This window comes from Lampris incognitus, chromosome 10 (genome assembly GCF_029633865.1).
Source record: "Lampris incognitus isolate fLamInc1 chromosome 10, fLamInc1.hap2, whole genome shotgun sequence".
In the NCBI taxonomy this organism is placed as follows: Eukaryota; Metazoa; Chordata; class Actinopteri; order Lampriformes; family Lampridae; genus Lampris; species Lampris incognitus.
Genome location: NC_079220.1, coordinates 16090232 through 16118101, shown reverse-complemented (window position 1 = coordinate 16118101; position 27870 = coordinate 16090232). Strand labels below are relative to the sequence as shown.

General features: G+C 42.6%; 1 protein-coding gene across 2 annotated transcripts; it reads right to left on the bottom strand.

Annotated features, from left to right (window-relative positions):
- Nucleotides 1–42: 42 nt before the first annotated feature.
- Nucleotides 43–27851, bottom strand: traf7 (TNF receptor-associated factor 7). Of its 2 annotated transcripts, none has more exons than XM_056287405.1 (22): nucleotides 27791–27851; nucleotides 25257–25421; nucleotides 24778–24835; nucleotides 24424–24515; nucleotides 22950–23066; nucleotides 22596–22688; nucleotides 22341–22374; nucleotides 21147–21369; nucleotides 20621–20755; nucleotides 20306–20401; nucleotides 18781–18902; nucleotides 18310–18383; nucleotides 17933–17981; nucleotides 17173–17300; nucleotides 16913–16995; nucleotides 13528–13567; nucleotides 13233–13349; nucleotides 11847–11969; nucleotides 8050–8169; nucleotides 4383–4514; nucleotides 3879–3998; nucleotides 43–3337 (listed from the first exon to the last, which is right to left on the bottom strand). In XM_056287405.1, exons 3-22 carry the CDS (start codon nucleotides 24827–24829, stop codon nucleotides 3323–3325), a joined length of 1965 nt encoding a protein of 654 aa, XP_056143380.1. In that variant the 5' UTR covers nucleotides 24830–24835; nucleotides 25257–25421; nucleotides 27791–27851; the 3' UTR covers nucleotides 43–3322. The 2 variants fall into 2 exon arrangements, with proteins under 2 accessions (XP_056143380.1, XP_056143381.1); XM_056287406.1 differs by having other exon boundaries at nucleotides 24424–24512.
- Nucleotides 27852–27870: the final 19 nt, after the last annotated feature.

Below are 27870 nucleotides of genomic sequence, written 5' to 3'. Positions count from 1 at the left end.
CGGGGAGAACATGACCCCCCCCCCCCCCCCCAAGGTTGGACTACCCCGGGGCTCGAACCCAGGACCTTCTTGCTGCGAGGCGACCGCGCTAACCACTGCGCCGCGCAGAATCCACATCTAACCTCTAAACTGGCTTGCCAACCGCCAGAAAACACTTGAATACACATCTGCAAACATGCCAACCAGAAGACTGCTAACCTTATATTGGCTGAGATATCAGCAAATCCAACCTATTAAGCATTAACTAATACCGATACTATCATTTGGTGGTTACTAATGTAGAGATGTGGAAACTATGCCATTTGTTTAGGGTGAGTGCTAACACAACGCTAGCTTGGATGCTGGGGGGGGGGGGTGCGAGGTTAAGAATGACTCCTCAGGGAAGTGAAATGGTTGCATCAAATAAAGATGAGCCTCTGTAACCACACATCAGTCACTGACCAAAGTTATATGAGGAATAGGTAACAGCTCTCAAAGTGTGCAACAGTTTTATTGATCAGTGATCAAATCAGGCTTACATGATTAGGAGTGTACAAGAAATCGATGAAACCATGATCCATGAAGACACTTTTCACACTTCCCCCTCCGCTTCCTGTCCCTGTCTTACTGAGGCGAGCTAGTCATCAAAGCTGGATAGACGTGAGGGACAGCCGGTTTTAAAAATGTGGAAAACAAGTTTCAGGTCCAAAATGAATGGCGTTTGTCCAAATCAGTTGCGGATGTAACCCATTTCATCAACCCATAAACTTTAAAAACAGTAATCTCGACTGAATTTATCAGCTCAGCGATCTGGTCTGATAAAAACCTATTGCGGGGGTGTAACATGCGTGGATACACCTGTGATTTCCTTCTGTTTGGTGGCGGTCCATAACACATTACACATTGTCCAAAGCCGCCTACATGAAAGCCAGCTCGGTTCAAGACAGTATTACAAGTAAAAGACAGCTTATATTACAACCATGAGAATAATGGTACTCATCAATTTGTAACCTCAAATCAACTAGTTCATGTTCATAATAAATCAGAGTCAGAGACAGAAAGAGGGGGAAGAGAGAACAGAGAGAAGGAAAGGGAGGAAATCTTCTACATCAACATAATTTTGTTCTTTTTACATTCGCATCCACACATTATTTAAACATTTGCAGAAACACACACGCACGTACACACACACACACACAGCTTTCATTTCTCTCCCCGTCCTTCTCTGTTGTGTAGGCCAATGTGGGTCGTTCTCGTGGGCACATGGTCTGATTCGGCACTATCAATTAATTTAAACAACTACACAACCCTCGAGTGGTTCTGAATACAGCTCTATAATGGCACTAATATAAAACTCAGTAAATCTTTAAATCTATCATCTTGTTTAAAGTGTTCACTTAAAAGGCCAGTTTCACTGAGATGAGCCGGGCGATTTGTCCTAAGTCCATGATTCAGTCTGAGAACAGGTGTGACTCGTGTTGGTGCGGCCCTGTATCTCCGCCAGACATGTTCGGGGCCTTTTAACACCAAGTTTGTTCAGAGATAGATTTTGATCCATGCAGCGTTGCTTCCCCTAGTTTGGTTTGTTTGAGCATCCGTGAACACAGCAACTGAACTCGGGTGTAGCCTCAAGTGCAACTGGACCAGGAACACAAAGAAGGTGGTCTCGGACCGGCGTACTTCCAAACAAACTGGGAAACAGGTCCTTCACACTGAGAATGCAAATCTGACTCGATTCATGATATCACTATACAATATGGGATCTGCTCGCTGGGAACTGGTATGGTGTGCCACTGCAGGCATTCACTGGAGTGTACCTTCTCCTGCAGAGGAGTCTGGGGATAACATGTCTCCATCTAATGAAATGCTGCCGCACAGCGTTTCTGAGATGCTGTCTCCATTCATGTTGAAATCGCTCATACATGAAACTCTGGTACGTAACCCAAAGGATCCCAGAAAAAGTGATGATCCAAACACAGCTGATAAAACGGAGCTGATGCTTCTTTTACACCTTCAGTCCAAATGGGAAAATTGCTGCCAACTATTTCGAACAGTCTACTTCCATTTAGCGTGCACAAAAACTCTGACCAATGAGAGAATAGTTTCCTTGCGCGGGGCGTTCAGTCACAAATTCTGGTGGCACAATAAAAGAAATTAGCTCGATTTGCGACACAAAAAAGCCAAAGGTTTGAAAATGCCTGTAGTAGTTGAAGATGGTGGGTAGGGGTTAACCACATCAGGACGATTAAGACACTGACAGTGGTGTGTCCCATTTTGGCCTCTTATAGGGGCAACAGGGCAGCGTGTTCAGAGTAAAGACCAAGCCCCTCATGTTGGCAAGCATCGGCCTTGATGAAGTCCTCGTACAGCAGCACAATGCGCTCCTTCCATTTCAGGGTTGCTTTGCCTGACCCTGCACTGACCTTCTTATTAAGTAGGCCAACCCAAAATCACTCAAATACCTCCACTTTGCAGATAACAGTAACTAATGTAAACCTTCATGTAAATGTTAATCTTTGAATTGTCACTCAAGGGTAGCAGACATTGCATCGATCTCATGCTAGCTGAACCGTGCCTGTGGAGTGATATTGATTTTGGTGGCGCTTGTGAAACCCCTCTCGTTTGTTTGCATAAACTAACCCTGTCTTTAGATTTTACTTGCATGAAGCACATACAACTTAACCCTGCCCATTTTCTTTGCGGTTGTGCATTTTTGCTGCTTTGCTCTAAGAAGCAGAAAACGAACAGCGGGATCGTTCCCGCAGAGAAGCATTCACTATTTTGCAAGCCCAGCATCAATTCATGTCGATGAAACTGGCCCATAGAATTATCTTTAACAGTACAGTATCTCAGTGGCAGCTATGTCCAAAAAAAGTAGGCGGGACGCTCTAGTGCCACACAGAACGGCCAGTCCCAAACACCGTTATTCTGCCGTGACTGAGAGACAGCCGTGTCCCCTTAAAGAAAAGCTTGGTTTGACGCAGCCAGTCAACCAGTGCAAGCTTAAGGCAGCTCCTCCTCCTGCTTTGTCCCATAATGCACGTGTGCCAAGGTCACAGGGAGCGTGAACCCAAGATGACCTTGTGAACCTGACAAAGTCACGGTGTCAAAGGTCATAAAGTTTTAAAAGTAAAACTTGTAAAACAGCTCTGATGAGGCTTGGTCCTGGAGTGGTGCGGAATCACAATCAGATAAACGGGCATAGCAGGGAAACTGCGTGACAAGACCGGAGTTCATTTTTATCAAAGATTATAGAGTCCATTTGACACAAAAAAGTTGAGTATGTTTGAGGGTCAGCTGGTGGTGGACTGTCCTCAGAGAGCTGTCTCTACTAACTCATCTTCTAACATGTCCAGACCTGGAGAAAAAGGGAAAGAGAAAGAGAGAAAATGAGTAGGAGATAAATTAATTACTTTAGAATACCTAAGAAAGCAACTCATGACAGGAAAGGAGTAACATTAAATCATCCCATAATTTAACTGACTGCAACAAATTTTTAGTTGGCATAAAGGAGGTATAGATGGATTGGTGTATGGGAGATATACGCAAGTTGGATGGATGTAACAACAGAATAGGCAGAGCAACAGGATTATCATGTGGATGAATGGATGGATGAGTGGCTGTATTCAATGGGTGGATGGCTAACTGTATCGGATGGATGGCTGGACGAGTGGATGGATATAAAGAATGCATAGGATGAACACATCAATGTTATATGATAGATAAATAGCACTGATGGATAGATGGATAGAGTGACTGATGATGGCCATCACAGAGGAAGTAATAATAATGGACAGATACAGGCCAGAACAGGTCAAATGAAAAAGGAATGACAGAGCGCAGAGGGAGGATATAAACTGACCAACTTGACCAACAAGATAGCGGGCCAATGCACCTACCTTGACAGTGCTGTCAACGGCCCCGGAGAAGAGACGCCCCCTGGATACGGCTAGAGCTGTTACACTGCCCTGGTGTCTCAGCAGGGTCTGGGTACAGATCATGTTGTCCATGCTCCACACCTACAATGCACGTGCACGCACACCCACCCACATACACCCGCCCACCCACACACACACACAAACATGCGCACAGTACAGCACATTTGAATTCAAGCATCCACGATGTAGTTTTCAAAAGTACTTTCTATACAAACTCAGCTCCACATTCAAAGCTTAAATAAAGTAGAACTATTTTATATGACATAAAAAAGCAACTAAATAAACTGAATTAACAATAATTTACATAGTGTGATTATATTTCCTCATTTGTGGTTAAGTTCTCGCTCAAATCTTTGAAGAAATATGTGGGCCACACATGCATGCAAACACACATACACACACACACACACACACACACACACACACACACACACACACACACACACACACAGAGCGCTTCCTCACCCTGAGTGAGCGGTCATAGGAGGCACTAAAGACTTTGGTCTGGTCTGGGGTGGAGATGACAGCCAGGGCATACACTGTTCCCACGTGACCTGTCAGAGTCCGCACCTGCTCTTTGGACTCTATGTCCCACACCTAGAAAGAAGTAATGGAGGTCAATCGTCATCATTAAAACCACCTTAAACTCGACATCAAACTGTGTGCTATGGAGTGCCAAGAAACCACAGCTTTTCCTTCGAACTACTCACCACACCAGGTGATCTTACTCATATCACAAATTGAACCAAAGAGTACGGACTAATGTGTGAAATGACCTGCTCCCTTATGTCTTGAAACCACATCCCATAACTAATAAGGATAGTTACTTCAGCAAGACATAAAATTAACACTAGGCACCCGTATTTTGGCTGACGGCTGTCAAAACTGGCTATGCTACAACTCTTTCAAAGCGTTTCGGTTATTTTAATGGTGGAATTAGATGATGGAGTTAATTAAATGAGGAATTCAAGGATCTATCGACTGCTATAACCTGTAGAAGAAAACAAGCTGGTTTGTTTTCTCCCTGATCGTCAGTGTGACTACTGTCATCATAATCATAGTCATCATCATGCCACACACCTTACTACTAAAATAGAGACAGAAACTCTCATCCCCACTTTAATCTCCATAAACTCTGTTATGTAATCTATATATTGCTCTGTTATCACGAGACAGCGGCAGCCACGGAAAAAAACAGCAAAGAGCTACACAGAAAGAGGAAAAAGGAAGGTCGGAAATGACAGAGATGGCAGGAAAGAGGGAAAAAAAAGTTAGTTTGACAGAGATATTAGGAGAGAAACAGTTAAAAGAGTGAGATTCTGCCTACGCATGAGCGGAGTCAGTGGCAGTATGATGAAAGCTGACAGAAAGAGGAGAACATTTTTTTCCTTGTGTGTGTGTGTGCATGTTCTGCTTGTGTTTATGTGCACCCTAACTGAAATCTCCATTACCCTAATATGGTTCTAGGTCAGTGATACTCAATCCGTGGCTCGCAGGCCCCATCCGGCTCCTTTATGACTAGTTGTGGTTCTTTTAAGTACTACTTTAAAAAAAAATCTAAAAAATCTGTAAAAAAAAAAACAACACTGTCAGCAGAATTCATCAACATTTCATTCTCATTCATTCACAAGTCACACCAATCTATTATGCACCCACCCCTCAACCGTCTGAATACACAAGTTCTCTCAGGTCTCGCACTCTGTTTGCAGGCGTGCGAGACAAGGGCAAACTCAGTCACACTGGGAAAACTGGCATAGCATGACGCTAAAATGGCCAAAGAACATAAGAAGCGCAAATATGAAGAGGAATATCGAACATTTACAGAGGACCGGGAACTCGAGCTTTTCTTCGTGTCCGGCGGTTCGGGAAAATGCATCTGTCTGCTTTGTGATAACGTCATTTCACAATTTAAAAGGTCCAATTTGCAGCGCCATCACGAAACAAAACACCCGAGGTTCAGTACCGACTTTCCGAGAGGTGGAGAGCTAAGGGCTGACAAGCTGCCGAGGCTCAAACAGAACCGAACTGCTCAGAAAAACTTCCTCCACCCTATTACTAGTCAAAGAGCGACACAGGCATCCTACAAAATCACACACGAGCTGATGAAAAAGATGAAGCCGTATACTGATGGAGAAATGGTGAAGGATTGCATACTGCTTGCCTGTTCAACGTTGTTTCCCGAGAAAAAAGATCTGGAACGAGCGGTAAAAAAAAAATTTCACCTGTCAGATTCTACTGTGGCTAGGAGGTCATCAGACATTTCAGAGAACAGTGAAAATATTCTTCAGGAGAAACTGTCATCCGCTGAGTTTGTCAGCACTGCAACGGACGAAAGCCTGGATATCAACACCACCCCACAATTACCCATCTTTGTCCTAGGAGTCAACCGTCAGCTTGACATTACAGAAGAACTGCTTGACATGGTGGTAACTGGAACAATGGGCATGAAGATAAAAAACACTGTACTGGAAACATTGGCAAAGTTTAACATTGGACAAGAAAAATGTGAAGTTCAAGTGACTGAACAATGTGATGGCAAATGTAATCGAAGTGGTTAATTACATCAGGGCCCTTGCAAGAAACCACTTGAACTTTAAATTGCTATGTGAAGAGTTTAACACTCACTATGAGGATTTGGTGTTACACACCGAGATTAGATGCCTATCTAAAGGACGTATGCTTGCACATTTTATGGACCTGTTTGAACTACTGAAAGTCTTTATTGTCGGCCAAAGGGAGACTTCCCGATTTTCCTTTTTGGATGAAAAGGAATGGGTACTTTCTGCTGCTTTACTGTGTGACATTACACAACACTCGAACAAACTTAATGTCAAGATGCAGGGAAGAAACAAGACCATGTTATGAGCGCTACACAGCTGTCAGAGGATTTTCTGACAAACTGGATGTACTTGAGCAAAGTGTCCGCGGTTCTGAATAGCGCTTCTTCCCCACCATGCAGAAAGTGATGCTGCATGTGGATGCTGCCCCGTCCTGTCAGCCGCAACTCTGTGATGTGCTAACTGAGCTCAAGCAAAACTACAAATCAAGATTCTGCGACTTCAAGGATCAAGGCAATGTTTTTCTACTTGTGAAAAACCCATTCCTGACTGAGGTCGATGAAATGAAGCAAATAAGCGATCAGTTTGAACTTGTGCAGCTTCAAATGGGGTTTGTGGAGTTAAAGGGCTAGCGACAGTTTTGGATTAAAGATGTCGTGGACTTTTGTAAATCAGTGGGGCATCTTCCAAACATATCCAGACTTGCAAGATGCATCATGTCAACGTTTCCGTCCACATACCGGTGTGAAGCAGCATTCTCTGCACTCTCAAAAATAAAATGTCCCCCGAAACAGATCGAGTCTGTGGCACACAACAGAGGCCCTTCAGTTCGCTGTTCCCAGTGCAGAGCCCGACTACAAATCCCTTGTGCGGCAGAAGGAGTGTCAGAAATCCCACTGAGTGAAGTTCAACGTTGCTCTTCTGACAACCCCTTCTAGTCTGAAATACTAATGTAGGCTACAGCAGAACTGTAAGTCTGTTACCTTTTTCCCTGCAGGGGGGAGACAGGAGAGAGAAAAGGGAACATCACAGAGAAAAGAAGCAGACTACCTGCTGTCATGGACTTTTATTATCAGCAGTATGTTGTGTTACCTGCTGTTATGGACTTTTATTATCAGCAATGTGCTGTGTTACCGGCTGTTATGGAGGTTGTGTGATCAGCACTTGGAAATCATTTAGTAATGATTGTTTATTAATACTGTTGAAACACTGCCAGTAATGACATTTTGCAATGATAATAATAATAAATTACAGTTATTGTACTATACATCATGCTTTTCATTCCTTAATTATCATCATCAGGTCGAGTAGCCTCGGATTCCTTAATAACATATTAATATTATCCTAATTCTCAAATGCATAATGGTTTCAGGGAGGAAAGGGATGTTTTTGCATTGTGGCTCTTGCAAAAATATTTTTTTGTCAATGTGGCTCCTCAGTAGGGCAAGGTTGAGTACCACTGTTCCAAGGCAGACAACATAGATTGTGACAGCAAGAGTACACATTGTACATTGGGTGTTGTTTGTGCGTGTGTTAAACATTATAAATCTGTGTAAATGTGTCATTTTTCTTACATGAATGAGGTTCTCATAGGTGCCACAAACAATGTGGTGGTTGGTGACTGCGATGGAGTAGACGCTCCCCCCACTGGTCTGCAGGACATGGACACACTCTAGAGACCGGATGTCCCAAATCTGAGACAGAGAGAGAGAGAGTAGGGAAGACAGACAGAGGAGTAGGGGTGCGGGTGGATAGAGAGCAGGTTGGGAAAGGCGAGAGATATATGGGTACAGGGGAGGGAGGAGGGAGAGTGAAGGAGGGAGGGAGAACGAGATAAAGGAGAGAGTAGGAGTCTGAAGTGAGTTATTGGACTGAATACCCTGGGAAAGGATAAGCTCAAACCCTTACACACACACACACACACACACACACACACACAGGCCGTGTTATCAGCAGTGGAAAAAGTGAGCTGCTCAACAGCTGCAAGTTGTCCATTTTTGTCTCCATGGTAACGCATGGTGGAGTGATCACTAGTCTGGCCGGCTGCTAGCCAATCACAAGGCAGAACTGGAACAGGCCACGGGATGCGGAGGAGAGATGAGAGATGATACAAGCGGGAGACTGGACCCTTTTCTACACGTGCGCATGTGCATGTGACACGCACACACACGCACGCACACACACGCACACACAAAGCAAAAGTTCTTCGACGAAGGGGAGGTGGGTGAGTTTAGACATGTCAGCGGGGATATCAAGCCAGCACGTCCCATCTCAGGTGTTCTGCTGAATTAAGACCACAATAACTCCAAAGGGCTACATGCAAATTTGCAAAAGTGCCAGAACTCCATTTTCTTTCTAATCAGACTTAAACTCATCCGTACCACACGCTCCGCACCATGCTGCCCTGACGCCGCACCTACACTTTAAGGCCACGGCCTTAAAAAGTACTTTGGTTTAAGCTTATCAGTGTAAGAGAAGGGCTTGTCTCAGTGTGAATCCCCGGATAAACTGGGAAAATCTAGACATGGACCATATACGTGCAAAGCTAGGGCTGAAGTAGGGCTCGAGCCTTTCGAGCCCCTGACCCATTTTTGCTTTGCTTGCTGTCAGGGTAACGTTAGCTTTCTGAGGAACAGCTTATGATTTATAGTGATGCCCCCCCAACAAGTACAATATCCAGCCTGCTGTATCCACCCCACAGTGCAATCCATCAATCGAAGACACCACAGAAAGATGAAATTTTGCTCCACAGGTACACTGTGCAGTAAAATATCCCCGAGTCCCTAACAAATCTTGTCAATGGCTGCACACAGTACTCAGTTTCAAGGACCTTTTCATAAACATTTCTATCTCGAACATTTTGTCTCAATCTCTAAAAAAGATTATGTAGAAGAGATAATGAATAATCATACAATTATGGCAACTTTGACTTTCAAGAGATCATAGACGAGTTGATACTGATTCTTTCCCATGTCTACTGGATAACGTACCCTTAAACTGGGACACTGAAATTAACCGCTTGGCACTCTGAAATCAAACTTGTCACTGCTCATAAACTTGGAATATCTAAAAGCCGCATTTCCATCCAAAGCACGTGGAATTTTCAGTCCAGGAACTACTTTTCAAGGAACTAAAAGGTTCCTTCAGCCCACTGCTGCCTGTGTTTCCACCATGGTCTAAAGACCTGCGAGGATTAGGCAAATTAGTCTGCTGACGTATGAAAAAGCGATGACTGTTTTACACCATTTTGTTATTGTGGTTCTTAATTTTCTTTAAATTTTCATTTTTTAAGCTTCTTCCGGCACCGTTTCCAAGTGTGAACAATATTCAGCTCACTTAACTTGCAGGAAGTTTTCGCATACACCTCATCATTGCAGGTTGCCGTTTCCAATTCCTACTGTATTTTGTCCTCAGCATAAATGCTCAATAAGGCTTGGACTTCGTCGCCGGTCCATCTGTCATATGATGTCTTCTGTAACTCCATGTTGATGTGTCAAAGCACAATGAACAAAAAAACAAAGGGTTTGCGGCTGCAGATTTTAAAAAACGGCGGTTGAAATAAAATGCTGCGAGTACTTGACCAATCAGAAATGCTTAGCGCTGCAAGCCAAAGTACCCGTACTTTTAGATAGTACTACCCCCGAGCACAGACTTTTTGGGGGGTAAAATAATGTCCCCAGTCCTTGCAGTGGAAACGCACCAAGTTCCTCAAAGGTTCCTGAGGAAAGTTCCTGCTGTGGAAACGCGGCTTAACATACAAAATCTGGATGAAAACACAACACTTAATCCTGACTATCCAAAGGAGTTGAATCAAGTGCAACTGGACTTGGTATATATCCGTGAAGACGTTTCGCCTCTCATCGAAGAGGCTTCCTCAGTTCGTGCATTTCTGACTAGACCAAGCTAGTCTGACAGGCTGGTGATGAGACTCAGAATCCTGACTGTATAGCAGCATTACGAAACAATAATGACCAAAATGTCAGTGCACAGCTGTGACAATGACAGCAGATGAGTAACCCTCTCACTTCTCCTCCTGGTGCTCCAGTGCAGCTGCTCACTGACCAAAAAGGAGATGACTGTGGTTATACTGGGAAAGTCCCAGGTGGGGGATATGTGTGAATGCATATGAGTAATTGTTTAAGCAGGGCATCACTAGAAAACAGTGCAATCAGTCAACCTTCCCCTGAGAAGGTTTAAAAAAAAAAAACAGAACAAAAAAACATCAGCTCTCAGACAGTCTTACCCCCGCCTCTTCATAGCTTGTGTAAAATACCTTCTTTGGCTGAATACCAGCAATAGCCTCCATGGCTAAACTTATTCTTCACTGTTCTTCACTTCTCATGATGACACAGGCTGAAACTTTCTCGACAGCCTCACTGGCTAAACATGAACTGAAATTGTTCTTCCCTGGCTTATCATTGGCTACTGTTTGTCAGGTGTGCCCATAACCAAAATTTAAAAAAGGGTCCACTCTGCTTTATCTTGCTTCTTTCCATCTTTTTATCTCTTTCCTCATCCCTCACAGTGCCACCCAGGTCCCTCATGAGCACAGGCAGTCTCTCTTTCTTTCTCTTTACATTTTCCTTGCAGTCCTTCTCTTAATCTCTCCGCAGCTTCCCTAAAAGTGAGACAGAAAGTTCTCCTGTATTTAGTACAGGGCCCATTTACAGGCCGCAAGACATCCAGGTGGAGTCAACTAATGCACCTCTCTCTCTCGCTCACCCACCCACTCACTCATAGACCCAGACACACACAAAATACACTGCATCAGGGTCTCTGTACTGAAAACAAATTAACGTACATATAAAGTCAACAGTGACAGCAACAATGGCACACAATTACGTGTGTTAATGGCTGAAGTTAACTGCAAAACTACATCTTGATGCTTTTGACTAGCATCAGGGACACATGCATTCAACAGAGTGTAATTAAACTAAGAACATTTCAAAGGGTAGCTGTCAAATATGTGTTTTTTTACTGCGCTGATCATTTCCATAACTCAGCCCTATCTCAGTTTCAACGGTTTGTATGTCATCTCTTCTGATAATCAGGGAAGTAGCTACCGATAGACAAGAATAACATCGCAAAACACTATGTAAACGGCTAACTTTCAGTCCAAATACAGTCAGTCAGTATCCATTTTCCTCCTTAGTAACCTTTGTATATTAGAAAACCAACAAAAAAAACCCCACAATTCCTTTGAGGACATGTTCTACTGTGATTATTAGGACTTCACTGAAGCAGAAATGTTGCCATAATGCCGGTAAATAACTTCCTTTCAGGTGTTACTGCTATATATACAGTTACTGATTTATATACCAAATAGCAACATAACTCATAAGACACTCCAACCTTCAACAGTGGTAGCTACCTTGATAGTCTGATAAGAGCCACTGTAGAGATGGTTCTGGGAAGCCACCAGCGCTCTGACCCAGTGATTTAGACCAGTCAACTCCTTCTTCAGTTTCAGCTCAGTGCCCACGATGTCCCACACCTACACACACACACACACACACACACACATATATATACACACACACACACACACACACGATTCAATTAAAGTCCAATTAAGAGTAAAATATAAGGAGGATAATCATATCAAATGAATATAAAAGTTAGGGGATGGATACACCTTTATAAAAATAGTGAAGAGAATAGATGATGTAAGCATCTTAAAATGGAGAGAGAGAGAGAGAGAGAGAGAGAGAGAGAGAGAGAGAGAGAGAGAGAGAGAGAGAGAGAGAGAGAGAGAGAGAGAGAGAGAGAGAGAGAGAGAGAGAGAGAGAGAGACCTCCATTTTAGTTGGAAGACAGTTGAACAAGAAAGGAAAGTCCCTTTGTTGGGAGCACTGACATCATTCTCTCCCTCCAGTAACCATGGGGACAAAGAAAAGGCAATGGTCTGTTGTAGATGCCCATCTCCTTACAGCCCCTCTCCTCCTCCTCCTCCTCCTCCTCCAGCACTTTATTATTGCATTGCTCTTTCCCCCTTTTCTTAGTCTCTTTTGTACAGAGGTTTCCAAACGGTTTTCTCGTGGAGTCATGTTATTCTTGGGATGTAAAAATGATTTGATTGGCTTTCTGCCAGAAAATATAGTTGCTTTTTTGTTTAGACTACTAATCCACAACAAAGAACTGAGACTGTTTTGGCAACAAGCCAGTAACTTTTGAAATCGATTTCCGAAGAAAAACTTTCAGGCCGGTTTTGACCTTCTTTTGACTCAATTTTGTGTCATGACCTAGGCTGTGCTTATCTGTTCTCAGTCTCTCCATCATAGTCCACTGAAGACCTGCAAAAAAATCCCCCACATCATACATAATGTTGCTGCTTGTTATCTTTAATAGGAGAGCGAAAGAGGTGCAAAGCTATGCATTCTCTCTGTTAAGAATATCCATTTAACACTGATGAATAACAGCATATATGTGGGTCAGAGAATAATCCATATTTTTTCACTTCATTGTCATTCTCAGCTATGCTATTGTCTCCATCAAGTGATATATGGTATGAACAGATGTCAAATGCCATTTGCCATTAACATTGGACCGCCTATTAGAAACATCTGTTCGAATTTAAAACATTAAATTACTGATGTCACCAAATAGTTTGTAATATTTCCCGATTTGTGTTCTTTTGTTTAATTTTGAGTGTGAAGTCTGACGATTCTGACCAAATCCCACCAGACATTCCTTTGGAGACAAAGTTAAAACAACTAGAGCTTAGCAACACAACATATAACACAAATGACGTGTCATACCTTGATGGCTTTGAGGGAGCCACTGAAGAGCATGTTGTGGGAGGAGACCAGTGTACACACAGGGTTGTCATGGGCACGGATAGTATTCACCTTCTGCAGGGTCTGGATGTCCCACACCTACACAACACATGCACAAATGCACACAGTGGGAAGACACATACACATAGGCACGCACAACGTAACAGAAAGACACAATGTGTAACTATGTGTATACGTACGTAGCACACAGTGGTGTTGAAAACATGCACTTCCCCTTCTCACTAAAAAGAGAAGTAGAACCTTGTGTGTTACTTACTATGATGGTGCAGTCAGCAGAGCCACTGTACAGCCGGTTCCTATGGAGAGAGGAAGTGTGAATGTACAAGTCAATACACCTAGCACTGTCTTTTATGCTAGTAGGACTAATTCCACCCTTTGAGGAGGACCTGGGGCCTCATTTATGAATGTTGCTATGTGCAAAAAAAAAGTTGCTGCATACACATCTTTCACGCCAAACGTCAGGATTTACGAAAAGATTCTATGTGGAGAAAGGTGTGGATTTCTATGCATCCTTTCACCCATGCGTAGACGCAGTTTTTCAGACACAGAAATCAGCAATAATGATGATGATATCACAAAATAAAGAACAGATGAAACCACCATCACCTGTCCACTAGTCCAAATCAATCTCGCTGATTGGCACAAGGGCTGTAAATATTGCTCATGGTGAGCTGTGAAATTATGGCCCCTTTGGCATTGCTTGAAGAGTTGGCAAATAGAAGATTTGGATGTGAACGCACATTCTGGGACCATGAGGACTACCTAGCCCATGATGATGGATGGCCAATAAACCGATTCAGACTTCCAAGAGCCATTCTCTTGGAAATCTGTGCTAAATTGGGCCCAGCTTTGGAACGACCCACACGGCGGAACAGGTCCATCCCTGTGCAGGTCCACTCAGGGCTTTCTGGCAACTACGATGTTCCAACACGAACTGGCTGATAGGTCTGGAATATCGTAGCCATCCTTAAGCGCTATTATGCCAGCTGTCTTGAATTGCCTAAATGAAATTCCCACCCCCATTATATAAGGTTTCCTTAGTATAAGGAACCTTATATAACAGGAGTCATCTTTGTCAAGGACAGGCACATGGACTTCACCTTCAAATATAGTAGGCAAGCCTAAACGCACTCTCTCTCATAACACAAGTACACACACACACACACACACACACACACACACACACACAAACACACAAACTGCCCACGTCACATCATATCTGTTGTTAACCTTCTAATAATAGCCTTGTGAGTGCAGTTTCCACTGCTGTTGCTTAAGTTTGAGTGTCATTGATTTTTATTCTTTGTTTGTTGTGTGATGACTGCGACGGTCACTAACTTGTGTTTCCAGTTAAATTTATTGATTTGAATTGCCTGTTTGTCATAGCTGATGCCAGGATAAATATGTGGATGGCATGAATTATGAGGAAGAGATGTTGCACATTTTGAATACGTGGATCTGTGCATACTATTGCGCATAAGCCTATTTGTTGTGAAGGTTTTGCTCTCTCCCGCCTCTTGCTAGAGCTGTCGCTATCTCTCTTTCTCTGTCTGTTTGTCTCTCTCACACAAAAAATGCATTGCATTGTTATGAGATGTAGTCTATTGCGAGAGTGTAGTAATGGGGACTGTTATGGAGTAATTGTTTAAGTTTGGTAATGGTATTTTATGATCTCGATTTTGAAGGATTCTCTTAGAATGCATTGTACACTCGCCTGCCGGCACATATGAAATACTCAAGGGTGTGTGCGACCCGGTCTGCGACTACCTACCTGGCCCTAGATCTCATGGCACATTACTGACTGTGGGTGAGCAGGCCATCATCAAAATGCAATTTGCAGCGATGTAGTTTTCAAAATGTAATAGGAGTAATTGACTGCACTCATGTTGCGATAAAAGTACCAAATGAGAATGAGTTTGCTTTTGACAATCACAAGCATTACCATTCAACAAGCATTCAAATCATTTGCGCTGCTGACATTGTGCCAGATGACATGGAACAGGATCACCCTATAAATGAAGAACAAGACCCTCTAGCGATTGCATTACGTGAACATGTGATGTGTTGCCTATGAACAGACCAGACGAATGGTATAGTTTTTTACAAGTTCTTTTAATATAGCATACATTTCACTAAGTACATTTTTTACTTTGGCAACAGTTGCAGAGTGGAGCCAACACTGTTGACTGCTGCCATCATGTTACCATTCAAGTTGCTTCCTTTTGTTCGAGATGCCTCTACTGAGGCCCCCAAACAGCAGTGGTGGGCTGTCAGGGCCATCAGGGCCTTCTTTACTGACCCTGTCCAAATCAAATTCATAATTTCTTTTTCATAGTGAAATTGAAGTGCGCCTGAAATGTGTCTGAATTCAATTGCTTGCTTTCTCGTGGGGCTGAGCAGAAATTTCCCATACTGGAACGTCATCTAGGTGCATCACAGCTCCTTGTACCAGCACTAGTGGTACTGCTACCCTTTTCTTGAAACCCAAAGGTGCAAACTGATTACAACTTTGTGACCGTATCATCAGCCAATCACATTTTGATGAGTAGAGACAGAACTCCCCAGGGTCTTGCGATGTATTGGTGCTAGCCCTGGTGTCATCATCAACTTTGAGCTTGAGCTTTTGGTGGGTTGTGAGCGAACTAAGCTACGTGCTGATGGAAAACGCAATGGCCGCCGCATTCACAGCTACTGACAATCTTGTTGCCGAACTAATTAGTGTTTTTTGCAAATCTGGGAGGATTGTCTGCATTTTTTACATGTTCTCCCATACGGACTAAATTACTGGATGAATTTTGCGAGAGAAGGCTGCCACGAGTCTCTCAAGTGAGGTGGAACTTCAGCTCCAGGTTGGTGCACACTTTTCTTATTGAACTGAAGGCGGTGACCTGATAATATTGTGGCTATACATTATTGAATTTGTTTATGTTGTGCAAGTGACTGGTGAACACTGTTACATCAACTGTGGAAATTTGTTTGTTGTTTTTGTGCCATGTGGTGTGTATGTGTGCAATCTGGTTGCTGAGGGACATAAAGGGAGATCTGACGGTGATGCTGCAACAGCTGCTATAGTGTACAGTTGTGTGCATGTGCGTTGTGGTTGTTAAAGATCAGCTGTCTTGTTAGTGTTGATGCAGTATTTCATATAGTGCGAGATAGTGTATTTTGTATGTGGCTATGTTGGCACCCATATGAGAAATGTATGTGTGTGTGTGGGGGGGGGGGGGTTGCAGTTCATTACTGAAGGCCCTGACTGAAACCACATGGTACGCTACTGCCAAATAGTACACCTTTACGGTGCTCAACTTCAGTAATGAGCACCTGGATCTCGCACTCCACAAATTTCACTTACTTTATTAAAGTCAACATCTCCATCTTTCCCTCAATGACAGTCAAACAAAGCCTCCTTGGAAATGTTAGCATATTCATGAGCTATTTAACATTGACCATTTATGGATGATTGTGGGACAACACTGGGAGGAGTACATGCGCACAATTCAATGCAGGTTGGTATTTATAATGAGAACACTGCGTACAGGTTTATAAATAAGGCGGCAGACCTACTCATCCCAGTCCCAACATGTAAATGTCAATGTTTGCATGCATGTGTATATTTTAAGTATACATGAACATTTTCTCACCCTTGGATACACAGTGCCAGTACAATACCGTCGTGTCCCTCTAGGGTTTTCTGACACTTGTAAGTGGTGCAGGTGTCCCAAACCTGAGAAAGAGAGTAGAGATGTATCCTGGGAACATGCTCAGAAAGGACAGAATGAAGGAAAACAATGGATGCCATAAACATGTGACTATATGCTTTGAGTCTCGTCTGTGTTGTGTCTGTGAGTATCTATATACTTATGGTACGCATCCAGTTGCTTTCTGTGTGTGTCCGAGTTACCTTAATGGTCTTGTCAGAGGATCCAGAGAACAGCAGATCGCCGGTGGAGTAGACACACAGACACCAGACTGGACCCTGATGTCCAACAAATGTCCCCTTACATTTAAAGATCTGCTGGGGGTCGTATGCTATGGATGGAGACAAAGACATACAGACAGACAGAGAGGGAGAAATAAAGATATGTGAACTTTGATCTAATGTGAAACCAGAACTGCTGGGGGTTGCATGCAATGGAGTGTTGGGAAGGAGGGACTGAACATTTTAATTTCAAAAGTGACTCCCTGGAATAAGCGATTAAATGAAACATTTCAAGGTTATATATAGAGGTTACACAACAGAGAAAGACATGGAAAAGGGGAGGGAGACTGACAGAATGAGCAATAGAGTGTGAGAGAGCAAAAGCGAGAGATCAGGTGACATACAAAGGTGGAGTGAGGGAAGAAGAGGTGATAAAGGGGAGGAGCGAGGATGACAAGGAGAGAAGGAGTGAAAAAGGGTGGTTAAGAAAGAGGTGAAAAGGGAGCGGGAGGGTAGAGATGGAGATGGCAGGAGGATATGAAATTTCCAATTGAAATGAAATCATTAAAACTAGTCATACAATTAAATAGAACGACCTTGAGATGCTCAGGTATTTTCCAATTGTTTCCTAAAATGAGGGAACGTTTCTCCCCTATCAAGAGGGACGAGGTAACACTGAAAGAGACTAATGTCAAAAGGGCAGGGAGATTGTGATGAGAAAGCTGGGGCAATTAATACTCACAGCCCAGGATGCCCATGTTGAGCCTGGCATTAATGTGGGATAACTCATCCTACAACAGACAAAGAGAGAGAAATAGAGAAAGATGGGTACACAACATTAAGCGTTCACACTAGGCATGTACACAAGCATATTAATGTCAAAACAAACGAGTGCAATTGGACTTGGTATATATATTGGTATATATCACGGATATATACCAAGTCCAGTTGCACTCGATTCTATTCCTTTGGATAACCATGACCTGGTTGAATGAGAACATTCACAGACACGTCAAAACAAACATTCTCTCACTTCACGAATTCTCACCCTTAAATTCATAGCCTCAATTCAGAGTCATAAACATGACTCTCTCCTTTTCTCTCTTTCTGCACACTTACATTGAGCATGGACGCATCTCTCCGGAACTCCATTAGGTCTTCACTCAGCTTACTCTGATTCTCATCCAACACGTCTGGAACACACACGAACACACACAGCTTTAAGAAAGGCACATAATTGAATATATATATATATATATATATATATATTATAATTGAAGCACTCATGCTCTCCGACATACAAATTTTAGGGGTTGTGAAGTGGATGAGTATCACTTTCCCTCCTGTTAAACAGGAAGAGTGCCATGTACCACCAGTGAAGCTACTCAGAGACAAACACCACAAGGCTGTGGTGGTACTGGATAACTTCCAGGAGGGAGAGAGCAAACACATGAAATCCCCCCTTGCCTTGGAACAACTCTTTCGGATTGCTGCCTTAAATAGGAATGTGTTCTTACCCAACTCATAGTCTGGGTAAATTAAGGGATAAACAGCGCCAATCTCCAAGATTTTCTCTCTACTTTCTCTTACCAAACTTGAGCTCCAGGTTTTTCTCCAGCTGGTCTAGTTTCTCAGACAGTTTTCCCAACATGGAGCGCAGGAAGGCAATGTCCTGGTCTTTCTGGGCCAGGGTCAGCTGCATTTCATGGAACCTGGATGGAGTGAGGTCAGAGTTCAACATGACTACAGGTCATCGAGATAGTGAGGAACCCACTCTGAAAAACATGACACTTAGAAATTGGCGTTGAGGTACGAAAAAAAAACACAGCTAAGAATAACAAGTTTTATGAGGTTAAAATAAAAAGATGTGACATGTTGTGAAGAAAGGATACATAGATGTATGATAATCACACAAAGGAAAATGGCGGAGGAACTGGACATTATTGAAGGCAATAACAATTGCAATTGGTGAAAGAAAGATATCATGTGCAGAAAAAAATACATCATATATATCATACACACATCTAAAGACAGCCGAGTCATTGTCCATCTTCTCTTTAAAAATCAAAGAAGTTCACTCCTTCCTCTTCTTCTATTGTATATCACTGTCACTCAGAGATGCTTAAGGAATAATAAGGCGTATCTCTAATCTAGGTTATGAGGGACAAATACAGGTTTTTTCCCTCCCTCCTCTTTTTCTCCCCAATCGGCTCTGTGCATAACTGTAGTCCACTGACTTCCAGTTTCTACTGCAGTGGTTATACCAGTTTCCAGTTGGCGTGTGCTATTGACAATGGCATATTTTTTGCGGTGCCTGCAAGAACACTCATTCTCATACACTCATCCCCATAATTGTTTCAAGTTGTAGAAATCAAGTTACGTCCACAATTATGAGGATAAGGATACTCGTCCTCATAATTGTGGACATAACTTGATATATACAACTTGAAACTTTTCACCCGTTTGCTGGTAGGTGCAGGTGGAAGTTAGTCAACAATTCTGTGCATGTCATTGACATTTATCCATGGTAAATCTTGCAGGCATCGCGAAAAATATGCCATAGTCAATAGCACACGCCAACAAACAGGAAACTGGTATAACCGCGCTGCAGTAGAAATCGGAAGTCAGTGGACTACAGTTATGCACAGAGTCTATTGTACATGGCCAACTACCCCACTCTTCCGAGCTGTCCCAGTCGCTGCTCCACCCCCTCTGCCGACGCAGGGAGGGCTGCAGACTACCACATGCTTCCTCTGATTAATGTGGAGTTGCCAGCCACTTCTTCTCACCTGACAGTGAGGAGTTTTGCCAAGGGGATGTAGCACGTGGGAGGATCATGCTATTCCCCCCAGTTCCCCCTCACCCCCAAATAGGCACCCGACCGACCAGAGGAGGCGCTAGTGCAGCGACCAGGACACATACCCACATTCGACTTCCCACCCACAGACACAACCAGTTGTGTCTGTAGGGATGCCCGACCAAGCCGGAAGAAACACGGGGATTTGAACTGGCGATCCCCGTGTTGGTAGGCAACAGAACAGACTGCCACACCACCCGGATTCCTGACAGATACAGATTTGATGTCTATTGCAGCCATAGTGAAAGGTCGACTCACCTGTCATCTGTCTGCTGAAGAAATTCCTTCAGGCCCTCAAACTTGCACACCTCCAGGTGGGTCTCATATGTGTCCTGGTTACCAATGAATGTACAGCTAAGGAAAAGAGAGATGACAGGAGAGGTATGGAAGAGTGAGTCAGAGTAGATTAGTGTGTGGTAAAGTCTGGGTGAAAAAGACAAAATGAAAAGGAGCTGAAACCAACAGTGTCTGTGTACATATCCATCTACTTATGACAGAGCTTGAGCAAAAGAGATGGAAGTAAAAAAATGTAATGACACATGCGTATGCGTGTCCTTGTTTTAACTGACTGACCCGTATTTGGAGTGGGGGCATTTGATGTGCTCACACTCTTTGAGGTGGGCCTCCAGGTTCATGGTGAGCAGTGGGGGGCATGACGGGTTGTTTGGGCAACGCACTGGCCTGTAGTCACAACTCGCCTCATGTTCTCTACAGATAGAATGAAGGCAAGACAGAGAGAGCAAGAACGAAAGGAAGAAGAGGTGAGAAATATTTGAGAGGGAGACAGAGAAAACAATCAGCAAAAATCATAATCGAAGTATGCTCAAAGTGTGAAAGGTGAGTAATTAGGCAGCAGCATGTTAGCCTGTTTGGGCATAAGGGCTGTAATTCAATTTTCCACTTGCATTCAGATTTCCATTCAAATTTATATTCAGTTTTAATAAGAAACACTGGGACGCTTGTTGCCATTGTCTATTGTCTTTTTTCTGTTACTATGAATGGAAAATCAAATCATAACTCCAATCGTAGAATTTACAGTATAAAATATGACCAATTATGCTCTTATTTCTGTTCTGTCCTCTCAGCCATCAGTCCTTACTTGCGTGTGGAGAGTTTGATGGTAAAGGGACAACCCAGCGGGTCCACCTCGTACGCTCCAGGTTTACCAGCCACTGTGGTGGCCGAGGCCCCACCGCCGCCAGCACTGCTAGCCGTGGCACGGCAGCCATATTTACAGTGGATGAACAACTCCCCGATTTGCTCGGCTACTGCTATGTTGTTCACCACCACTGTTAGCTTAGCTGTGTCCACTGGGCACTTGTCTGTGAGCGGAAACAAGAACACTAGATTCAAATTTTATTCTTCAGTCAAACAATTTTATTCAGAGCTACTTTCGATAAGTGGAACATCACACGCAACTGCTGGCTAGTGCGTAAGAAAACCATAAGGTTGAGAACCATAGTGATCAGATATGACAGCTATGACAAATACTTTTATGTCCCTGGAAAATATATGCATCAAAGTCCTGGGCAAAGAAAAAAAAAATGTTACTGCATCTGAAAAAAAAAAGTTCAGAACTTTGGCAATATAACAAAGTCCATCTAAAGCGTTGCTCTCGATAGCCAAGCAAAAACAAGTAAAGGTATGACGAATGGATGTGTCGCTTTTATCTTAAGTGATGGCAGTTACTCACCAAAATACTTTTTTTTTCTTGTGCTGTAATGAACTAACTAAGATTGTAATCAAATGTGACTTTTCAGCTTGAAAGATTTTTCAAAAGAAAAACTAAGAGTGAATGCTCAGAGGGAGTGATTCATGAATCTATAACATAACAGATGGTGTTTGTCAAATAGTCGGGGCTTTCTATTTGAGGCGCACTGGTAGCAGTGCCAACAAGTTATTGAAGAGGCCAAATGCAATTTTACAGAATAGAGCCAACACTTCAAAAGTACCCTGAACCAAATGAGGTACATAACTCACACGTAACTAGCCATATGTTAACACAGCTAGTGACACAAAGATGAGCGTATAATAATCAGGTAATGCTTTTGTGGCACGTTTGCTCACCCATTCCTCATTTGCAAGAATGAGAAACTTTATCCTAAACTGATGCCAGTGACTTCACATGTGACTTGAGATACTTACATGACACTGAGCTCATAAAATGGAACTTAAACAAGAGGTCGACGACTTATGTACCTAGACAACCCTCCTACGTCCCCTGAAGTAAGAAACCTTCTATGAATTATGTAAGAGTGACTTTTCAGTCCTTCACCACTAATTCAAGTCTCACCTGAAGTCAAGGCACATCGTCTGCAGAATGTGTGCTACAGGGACAGAGGAGGAAACACAGTTTAGATGACGAAGTGCTGCATATGAATGTTTCTCCTTTTGCATTTAGTGTGAATCTCAATCTCGAGTTTGATGCAACAAGGAGAGGCAAAGTGGATCAAATGGAGGGGGGTATAAGGGGTTTGACAGAAGGAGGATGGATGACGGTTGAATGGATAGAGGGATAGATGGACGGAGACAGCAGCTAGACTCTCACCCCACACGTGGTGATGACGGGGTCCTTGAAAACGTTACAGCATAGCTGGCAGCAAAGTTTTACTGACGGCTGCTCGGCAAACACCTGGGGCTCCTACACATATGCAAACATAGACAAAATGTCTTTTTTTTTTATTCACTCCTCATTGTTGGGTAGGTGTATGCATTCAATTCTTGCACTCACTATACACACATACTCTGCAGTCACTGCACACCAGGAGATCATTAACCCTTCTGGGCGGGAGAAAACTTACATCTCCTCACCGTACATTATTTCATTTCAAAGTATATGGATGTGTTCCGGTATATGTATAGTGTGTTTATATGTGGTTGATGTGATTGATGCATGCTATACCGTGTCTTCCTCCTCTTCATGCAAAGAGAACGTGGAGCGTAGAGACATGTTGGACTCCGAATGGAGAGAGCGTACAGAGATAGCCGAATCTGACCTCCGAGGGGTCCCAATGGGAGGCTGTGTGGGAGAGATGGGAAGGTCACAGCTCAATTATCTGTCTATGATAGACTTGATTATTATCAACTAGGGTTGGGCGATACATCAAAATTTTCCTACCGCCCACCGTCATCCCGTATTTTGTTTTTAAACTGGATGCAACCGGCAAGCCGAAGGACCTAAATGAAGTAATGTGCTGTCTTTGCAAACGAGTAGTGCCAGCAAAAGATTCTAACACTATAAATTTGCATGAACATTCATGTGAAAATCTAATTTTACTGAAACATTACAGCCTGTAGGCTATTCTTTTTCAATTAAACAACATAAATCACCTTGAAGTCTTTGCTAAGCAATAAACTGTAAAGACAGGCTGAACAGCTGTCCGACACGATTTGAAAAAAAAAAAACTCCGATGGCGACAGAGAAGGCCACCTCCGCTTGTAGCCTCCAAATGAACAAACAGGTGGGAATAACATAACTATGCTATTAAATGATCAGGGTGTACAACTACATAGAATTTTTGGTCTAGTTCTCAGATATGTCACTGCCCTGTTTTGTGAAAGACTCGTCAGGAATCAGTGCAACAAGAACGTGCAACATCCAACAGCCAGTTCCTATTTACGCATGCTTTGAATTGCATTTACAGGTTAATTATTTACTGAGTTGAATCCTCAAGGAGGCAGACCATCAAATTAGCAAGATAAAAAGACAAAAATTGCCCCAAGAAATTGCCAAAAAAAAAAAAAAAAAAAAGACCGCCGATTGGAGTCAGTCAATCGTCGACTGCCGATATATTCATCCAATCACCCAAGCCTATTATCAACCTGCTGAAAGGAAACGTGCCGTTGTGTGTTGAGGTGTATGAGTTTTTTTTACTGTGAGCTAAGGAAATCCCTTACAACTTTTGACTTTTGAAATATCTGTTTTGCAGCCTCTGAAACTCATAACCAGACATAAACTGAAAAACGTTATGGTGCTCTGTGTGAAAACACTCCCGTGACAAATTCTAATACATGATGGCAGAGTTTTGACACTGGGGATAAAAAAAATAACCTTCATAAGTTAAAATACTTTCTTCTAAGCTCACTACATTCACACCCAATCTAAATATGCATTTTATGAATTTTCGTGTGCTTTTAACCTTGGCTCTAGTAAATTTAATGGCCTTATATGTTGCCACTTGCCCCCATTCATCTCTGGTCTTCAAACAAGTGTGAGGATTAGAGATAACTGACCTTCTCTATTGGTTGAGATAAGTGACTGTCAGGTAAATGTGTAAAATGTACTTCAGCTGTGTATTTACAATGTCTGAAAGCACTTGTTTGTCAGCATGAGTATCTGTTCACGCAAAGGTGTGTTTGTGTGTGGGTGTGTGTACCATTCCATCGTCATCATCACGGGGGGAATAGGTGAGGGTGCTGGAGGAGGAGGGGGTTCTGCGGTGCTGCTTGTAGCTGCTGGAACCCTCTGCTGAAAAACGAGAAAGGGCAAAGTCTATTCTCTACAATTTGATAGACAGTACTGATGCAGGTTCATTATCATGTGTAGTTCATGCAGCATGCATATCATGTAGTTCATATATGGGTCATTCAGCTCCCCGGAGACAAAAGTGAAAAGAAAAAACAATGGTAACTTTTCCTTTTTACTGTGTGTGTGTGTGTGTGTGTGTGTGTGTGTGTGTGTGTGTGTGTGTGTGTGTGTGTGTGTGTGTGTGTGTGTGTGTGTGTTTCACCTTTAGCTCCGGCAGCCACAGCTGAGAAGGCAGGACTAAATGGGGCCTCCATCCTGCTCTGTAGGGACACCAGTGAATGGAGGTAATGAGAGAAAATGGATGGATGGATAAATGGATAGAAGGACAGGTGGAAAATGAAGTGAGGGACAAAGGAGGAATTGATTTATGGAGAAGTAAAAAAAAAAAACAGTTAGGAAGCAGATTAGGCTGGGGTTTTATAAAGTAATGAGAAATAACTAATAAACACTTAAAAACAGTAAAATAAGCTAGGTATGACACTTCAAAAAAAATTGTTTCATGTGAATATAATAAGATACTCTCAGTAAAGTCTGGGTATAGCCTTGCTGTTTGTCCCACTTTCACTAGTGAGACAATTTATTTTAAACTTTTTGCTTCTTTAATATGTGCTCTCACACACACACACACTCACACACACACAATTGCATTCTGCATTTGATTTTCATCAACATCTCTCTTACCTTGCTGCCTGTGTCTGTTGGGGGGGTGGGGGGCTGGTGGGAATGACTGCTGTGGCGGCTGCTGCTGCTCCTCCGGAGTATTGGTTATAGCGAGACACCTTGGTACTGCTCACAACCAAAATAAACACACAATGGCAACACTACCCACTAGCTAGACTACTGGACCTGGGAAAAGTAGGGAGAAAAATAAGAGATGGGGGCGATGAGGGGAAGAGGGGGGCAAGTAGTGCAGCATTGAGAAATAAGATACAGGGGGCTTAAGGCCACAGCCAGACTACATCTCAAATCTAACCTGATTTCCTCAAATGTCACAGATCAGTTTTTAGAGAAGTGCGAACAACACAGCAAAAAAAAAACACAGACAAACATTTTTTTGAATACTGATTTGGCTCAATTTCAAATGTGGCCCTAGATATGATACATAACACAATATGTGGCCATGCCATTCAAGTGGCAAAGCTTGCCACATTCCATAGTACAGACAGACAGGATAGCCTGGTTTGCACTGACGCTTAGGCTTGTCTTTTGTTGGCCAATCACTGTTATAGTCTCATTAAAACAATGGTTGAATGAAATTAGGGAAAACCCCTGTGACACATATGACGAACTGTTGAGATTATTTTTACAGCACAAGTTATGCGGGGGAGAAAAACTGTACTGATGGACGTCAGTGGAAAGTACGTGAACTCACTGGTTTAGATTGATTGATTGATTTTGGCAATTTAACCATAACCCAAGGGCACATATTGCAATTGATCAGGGTTAGAAAAGGTTGTAAGTGAAAAGTGAAAAGGCTGGGCGCAATTGCAAAACATCAGCTGTTGTAATTCATTTGCATGCAAGTCATTTCAGAATGGATGTCTGTTTGTGCTGACATCAGGGGTCATTTAAAAAAATGTATGTGGATCAGCTGAACAGTGTTATGCATTGACAGACATTCTAAATGAGTACAAGTGTCTCTAAATTTCAATGATTTGTAAAAAAAATAATAAATCTGGTAATACGATCTGTGAAAATTACTAAAAATGCCAATTCCCTCTTTGAATCTCAAATTGCACGTGTTCTTAAGTTTATTATTGATCTGATTTGATTTTACGACTCTCAAAAGAAGCATCGTTGAAATACATTAACATAATATGAGCCATTAACTGGGCTTGCACTCTTAGAGAGGGAAAAGACACACAGCATGGGAGTACATTCACATTCTATTAGCAAAAAGAATTTAGACTATAGTCTATATTACAGCACAGAGTTAAAAAGGCATGACGGCACTAAAATGACAAGTGAAATATTTGTAATTAGTAAATAATACAGTTTAATTACACTTGTACAAAAAGGACGGTTGACCATTTTTACTGGCTTAGATGTAATAATTCTATCCAACAAGAAACTACTCCACTGCATCACTACATCACTTTGTTCACAGCTTGGTTTGGTTCAAAATGATTAATTCCTTTAACTTTAAAATGTGTAATAAGGATACCTATGTGACTTAGATTAATGGTTCAATTGGAAAACATGCAGTTAAAACCTAGCAAAAAGCCTGTAGTGCAAAATATTCTAAAGTATTTATATGAAGAAATGACAATGCACAGCACTGAATCTTTTTGCACAATAATTACTATTCCTTACTGACAAGATTACATCGCTGAGGCTGCAAGAAATACACAAACCAATACAGACAGCTAGGTCTGTCTCATACTGGGAAGGGTAGTGATCAGAGACATACAACAAGTTTAACGGCTGAAATTGTAAGAAAACTATTAACGAGCATAGGAATAATAAAAATAATCCTATTAAGTATAATCGTGCTTCACTTGCTTTCTTCAAATCCCAGAAAAAACGAAATATAAACAACGGGGGTAGTTTATGAGAGAGAGAGAGAGAGAGAGAGAGAGAGAGAGAGAGAGAGAGAGAGAGAGAGAGAGAGAGAGAGAGAGACTGGCAGCCAAAACCATTGGCCCGGACAACTAGCGTGAAGTAATGATGTAAACAGAAAGGTATGCGGGCTGTCAGCTCATATGGTAATGGTCTGCAGAATTCCCCAATGAAACTAGCCAGGACCTCTAATCCCCTCTTTTCTATCGTCACTAACTCTTTTCACGACCCCGGAGATTCCCGTAAAGGGGAGCCTCAAAAAAAAGGGGGGGGGGCAATTCACACGGGTGAGCAGTCAGGCACACAACCAAGCCAAGTTAATTTGACAGTAAACGCATATTTCGCAAGCAACAGTTTCAGAGGTCGTCCTGCTAAGATATGCCAAGAAAACTTACGACGCAATTTCTCAATTTTCGTTATCTTATCAACAATCCCCTAGCGCTACGATACACAGCTCAAGTGTTTCGCTGCCTGGCTAGCTTAGCGGCTAACTCCAGCTACTTAGTAATCAAAGCTTGATGTTCTTTAAGATGACTATACAAAGTCACTCTCGTCCGTCACCACTTTGACACAATCACAATAAATACGACAGCCGCTATTAAATTACGGTATTTCTGTCTTTAGACATTTCACCAGGCTTTGGTTCGTGGTCTTACCATTATTTTTCAACAGCGTAAGTCCAAGTCTGCAGACGAAACCCTCTCATCTTCCTCCCTCTCTCGCGCACACCTCAAAC